This window comes from Triticum urartu, unplaced genomic scaffold, assembly GCF_003073215.2.
Source record: "Triticum urartu cultivar G1812 unplaced genomic scaffold, Tu2.1 TuUngrouped_contig_5460, whole genome shotgun sequence".
Classification (NCBI taxonomy): domain Eukaryota; kingdom Viridiplantae; phylum Streptophyta; class Magnoliopsida; order Poales; family Poaceae; genus Triticum; species Triticum urartu.
Genome location: NW_024116137.1, coordinates 1 through 5,334, shown reverse-complemented (window position 1 = coordinate 5,334; position 5,334 = coordinate 1). Strand labels below are relative to the sequence as shown.

The 5,334-nt window shown below is 37.2% G+C and overlaps 1 protein-coding gene across 1 annotated transcript; it reads right to left on the bottom strand.

The window, feature by feature from the left end:
• Positions 1-803: 803 nt before the first annotated feature.
• Positions 804-1,538, bottom strand: LOC125529256. Its single transcript, XM_048693664.1, has 3 exons — positions 1,380-1,538; positions 1,231-1,265; positions 804-1,018 (listed from the first exon to the last, which is right to left on the bottom strand). Exons 1-3 carry the CDS (start codon positions 1,531-1,533, stop codon positions 875-877), a joined length of 333 nt encoding a protein of 110 aa, XP_048549621.1. The 5' UTR covers positions 1,534-1,538; the 3' UTR covers positions 804-874.
• Positions 1,539-5,334: the final 3,796 nt, after the last annotated feature.

The following is a 5,334-nucleotide window of genomic DNA, read 5'->3' as shown; positions in this document are numbered from 1 at the left end:
TCCGTCTACACCATTCTCTTTGATTCGTGGGATTTTAAAAACACGGGAATAGAAAAACATAGGATTAGAATTCTATGGTCATCTCAATCCTATATGATTTTGGGTTGTTTGATGGCATCATTGAAAAAATAAAGGATTCTTACAAAGAGATTTGAATGAATGCTAGAAATCTTAAGGAAAGTAGTACAAATAAATCCTTACGAGAAAATTCTATAGAATTCAATCCTATGAATCAAACAATCAACATAAAAAAATTCTAAGGATTACAATCCTCCGAAATTCCTATACAAATCGTTTGAATAAAAGGAGCCCTTATTTGCTGAGTACAAAAGCCTCTGGAAAGAACCTGATGTTTGCTCTGTTCCGTCTACACCATTTATTTGCCGGATACAAAAGCCTTTGGAAAGCATTTGATGTTTGCTCCGTTCCGTCTACACCATTTATTCGCCGAGTACAAAAGCCTCTGGAACTCAGCAAAGGCGGCGATTCCAGTAGTGGCACATGTATTTAGATCAGTCAATTTTACCAGTGAAACATGTGTTATATGCGACTAAATGTATACGATTGTAATTCATCGCTGAATGGAGTTTCTAAACATATTTTTTTGGCATATTTCATTACTATAAATATATTTGGCATACAGTACAACCCTTACTCTTATATCAGTTACAAACTTAGGAAAACCAGTGCCCGAACCAGTGGTTCGCATACCTTGCAGAAACAACAACCATAGTATACAAACTTAGGAAAACCAGTGCCCGAACCAGTGGTTGTTGTTTCTGCAAGGGATGCGAACCACTGGTTCGGGCACTGGTTTTCCTAAGTTTAAAAATATATATGACTCTGTGCAGGAGCAGAGCAGCAGTCATGTCCATCAGTGAGGTATAGGCTTGAAGCGAGGCCTGGAGAACGCTGGAGTCGGGTCGTAGCGGCCGTAGTCGTTCGTCTTCACCATGAGGTTCCTTGGATGGCTGCCTGGAGCTGTCGTTCCCTCCTTGTGCACAGCGTTGTGATGTTCCTGAATTTGGCGAGATGAGAGCAATATAAGACATTATTTCGTGATAAAGATAGCTCCAAATACATAGAAATTTAAACTTCTCAATATGGAACCTCGAATTATATTCAGTTTATATTGTCAACTTGTAGTTCAAAGTTCAAACAAATCATCTAGTTCTCAAACAAGTATTGTACAGGGCCTGAATCGATGGATAATCGAGTAGATTGGCATACCTTCTGAATCTTTTCTTCGGCCAGCCCCCTGCCTCCTACAAAGACCACAACAGAAGATCTCCAAGTTAAAAGTTTAGCTCCAAACAGAAGACAAATACTTTCTATGGCACAGCAAAATCAAAAGGTTGGGAACAGGGGAAACAACCGACCTGCGGCGCAAACCGAAACGACGATGAGCAGTAGAAGAACAAGGGAAACTGTACCAACCCTACTGGAGCCCATTTTCCCCTTCTTCCTCTCAGCTCCCTCTAGCTCTAGTCCCGAGTTCCCTCGAGCGCTGACTGAAGCATCCGAGCAGTACATAACATGGTTTATATAGATAGCTGGCCTGGATATTGGCCTGATCGTCTCGTCCGAAATTCTCCTTAGAATAACGGAAAGCGATCGAGAGGTGGATGGTATAACGGCCGCTTAATTTTGTCTCCATGTCTTTTGAGCGTGCATGCGCAAGTGCGTGCTAGTGCGCTGCTAATGTCCCAAGGCAATCAAAAGGAAGGAACAGATTAGGCGTTAGTGGAACCATATATTGGTTGTCTACCGCGCTAGAGCGGATGACAAGGAGAACCACTTGGGCTTGGTTGGGAGCACCATGGAAAGTAGAGGCCGGGGCTGCATAAACAAACTGCACTGTGGCTTCCGAGTCAGTGTGCAGAACTCGTGATGTATGTCGACCGTTAAGTAGACGATACCCCGCACATTGTTGTGATAATTTGGTTAAATGCATAATTGGATGCTAGATAAACAACTAAAATTAATAAAAAATAAAACGAAAGAGTATTTTTCTTGATATACAATTTAAAACATTAAAAAATATAAAGCATATAACAAAAACATGTATAAAAGAGAAAAGAAATTAGATTACATTTAAAAGTGTCATTCCAAAGAAAACAACTGATGAATTGCATGCATGAACTGATGATGTGACAGTGCTGCATGGATATGCTAACACAAAAAATGTAACTTATAACTTATATGCATGATATGTTGACGTGACATGGTTGCACGTCTAGAAAAAATAAGTAGTGGGTTGTGTCATAATTAAATCTAGTGTGATTAAAAACCCATTTAGAATCCACTAGTGCATGTTGCACCATAGAGAATTCTCGTGTGTAGATCAGATGGATGCTAGGCAATCTTGATAGTAAATTTAACGGCTATGACAATTTTGATGATGTGGAAGTATGCATGTCATGATAATTAGAAGTAGCGGGAGATCACTCTCTTAGGTTCTTAGGTATATAGGATTTGCACGTCATTATGTTTTCATCAAGAAGCAAGCAGAAAACGTGTCTCGCTTATAGCGAGACAAATGTCCGCCTTGCCTGCGAGGCTCCGAGCATGCTACAATGAGCAGGTGGTGGGCTGGTCCAGTATGGGACGAGGGTTGTCATACTGACATCATCCTGATGTCACTCAAATTTTAATTTTTTTTAATGTTTTAAATGCATATATTTCAAAAACATAAACTTACTTTAAAAATTAAAACCATGAATTTGAAAAAAAGTGTTAACATAGTATAAGTTTTTTGTTAGCGTAGGTTTTAAAAAAAAGAGACAAGTCCATATTACAACATCGAATACATTGAAAGTCTAAAATACAATCCTGAACTACAAAACTGTCTGTTTACAACCCTGTGCTGGGAAACCATCTAGTCAAAACCAGTCAAAAACGATCAGAAACCTAGTCCATAGTTATTATTTGTCGGGTCTTGAAAGTTGAGGGTTGTGAACAAGACGGTTTCATAGTTTATGGTTGTGTTTTAAACTTTGTGGTAGTTAGAGGTTGTAATATGGACTTCTCACTTTAAAACAAATTGACAACTTTTCAAAGAAGTGTATGTGGCAATAAAAAAACATTCTAACATCTAAAAAAGTATGTAAATTATTTTTTTTAAATGTGTAAAATGTAAGCAAATGGTTGTGTAATGTAAAATATGTTTCTTAGCATTAAAAAATGTTCGTGACATTTTTAGAAATGCCCCCGCGTTCAAAAATATATGTTCGTGTATTTAAAAATGTGTTCCTAATTTTTTTGTGTAATGTAAAAAACAATTCGTACAATTAAAAAATACCAAGTTTTTAAAAAACGTTTGGGACATTTAAAAAAATACTTATGCAATACCAAAAATTGTTCGTGTAGGTAAATAAATGATTATTTCCATTTAAAAAGTGTACATGATATTTTGAAGAAATATTCACGTGTTTCCAAAAAATGTCTGTGAAATTTTGATAAAAAATTATACACAGGAAAAAATATTTACTTAGTTTAGAAAAATGTTTATCGCCATTATGAAAGTGTGTGATGTGTATTTTGAAATATTACCTTCTATTCACAAAAATTGTTCAAACCATGCATTTTTATTAAATATACATGAAGAATTTGAAAATTCTCCAACGTGTATCAAAAAAATGTTTCATGTATGCGCTAAAAAATGTACATTGAGTATTGAGAAAAAGTAAACTGTTTTTAAAAATAAACTCGACAAAATAACATAAGTAAAAAACCAAGAAAGAAACAAAGAAAACCAAAGTATAACAAAGAAACAAAATAAAAGGCAAAGAATACCGGTGAAAAAATGAAGAAACCAAATTATAATGAAGGAAAAAAAACAAAATAATGATGAAGACACGTGAAAAAAACAAAACAAAGAAAAAATAAAGAAAACCAAAAAGGAAAAGAAATGGAGCTGAGCGAACCTAAAGTGACATGGGCGGCAGGAAACCTGCGCTAATGGAGCGGCACGATAGTCACTCGCCCGTAGGCAATTCCTAATAGGAACCGATACGGTATCAGAAATTTCTACCGGCGAGACATAGTGCCCGGGCGCATGACATATTATTTCACATAAAGGACAAATTCAAAATTGAATAGTACATAACGTAATTTGGGTTTTAGAGTTGGCCTATTATCACATTAATGTCAATTTTATCATTTTTGTATCTCAGTCAATGTTTAGAATTTTAGTATTAAATTTTGTGACAACTTAGATTGATGTTGTGTCAATATGCTAGATTTTTTTTCAAACATTTTAAAATGTGTTACGGCATCCGGCGCTCGATGTTGGTGCACTAGATACATTCCCCCTGGAAGGTGTAGCTACTACCGACATCTTCCTTCATGCCGCTCTTCATGTACCATCGGACCTTGGACCGCTTGGTTCTAGTTGCATTCCAACCAACTACTATCTTTCGAAACGGGGGTTGAAAATTCTACTAAATTCTAGAACATTCAAACACCCTTGGTTATGGGGTACACACGTACAACAACAAGATTCTCAAATGAACCAAAATAGTCGACACTTTTTGCGACCACTTGCTTTTGCTATGAATATCCTTCCCTTTGAATAAGGTCGTAATACCAATTACATACCACATCAAAAGGGGAACATCTCTCAAAAGGAAAAGGGCATCAACATAATAAGTGTTGAGTCACGTGTAGTACGTGTTGCGTTGGATGTCGAATGATTTACCATCGACCAAGTGGTGCCAACTTATTAGACCATTGCTAAAATTCTTGCAAATAGGTTCAAGCCTCACTTTTCGGATTACATTCACCTGTCTCAACAAGCTTTCATAGAGGGCTAACGTGTTAGTGATAACATTATTATCACTCAGGAAATTACCCATTCTTTTGCCATTAGATCATGGAAGTATCATGGTTTTATGCTAAAATTTGACATTGCAAAAGCTATCCGTCGTTCAGAATGGAATTTCATTGTCTCTTCTCTCACACGCAAATGGCCACATGGTTATTTTGTTATTTTGATCTATCAATGCATGTATTCTCTTGTCTTATGTTATCATTAATGGGCAAACTTTGAAGATTCGGGAGTAGCAAAGGTATCAGGCAGGGTTGTCCATTATCCTCCTATCTTTTTGTGCTGACTATTAATGAGCTTTCTTTGTCTCTCAATGATGCTATGACAGCTAAAAACTTGGAGGGTATCGTCAATGCCGGAGCTATGTGCATTTCGGGTGGGAGGCTATGGCCCCCCTATGATTAGACAAAACACCGAAGAATTTTTTGTAGGGGCTAAGATTTAAAAAAATAGTTATTAGCCCCCGCCTCCCCCCCCCCCCCCCCCCCCCCTTCCCCCCTTCTCTC

What these genes read in the sequence shown, in the direction of transcription:
- LOC125529256 (XM_048693664.1), bottom strand. Translation starts at nt 1,533, where the DNA reads ATGTACTGCTCGGATGCTTCAGTCAGCGCTCGAGGGAACTCGGGACTA. An exon ending in CGTTTCGGTTTGCGCCGCAG is followed by an intron (nt 1,266 to 1,379) that starts GTCGGTTGTTTC and finishes TGGTCTTTGTAG; the next exon opens with GAGGCAGGGGGCTGGCCGAA. An exon ending in CCGAAGAAAAGATTCAGAAG is followed by an intron (nt 1,019 to 1,230) that starts GTATGCCAATCT and finishes CGCCAAATTCAG; the next exon opens with GAACATCACAACGCTGTGCA.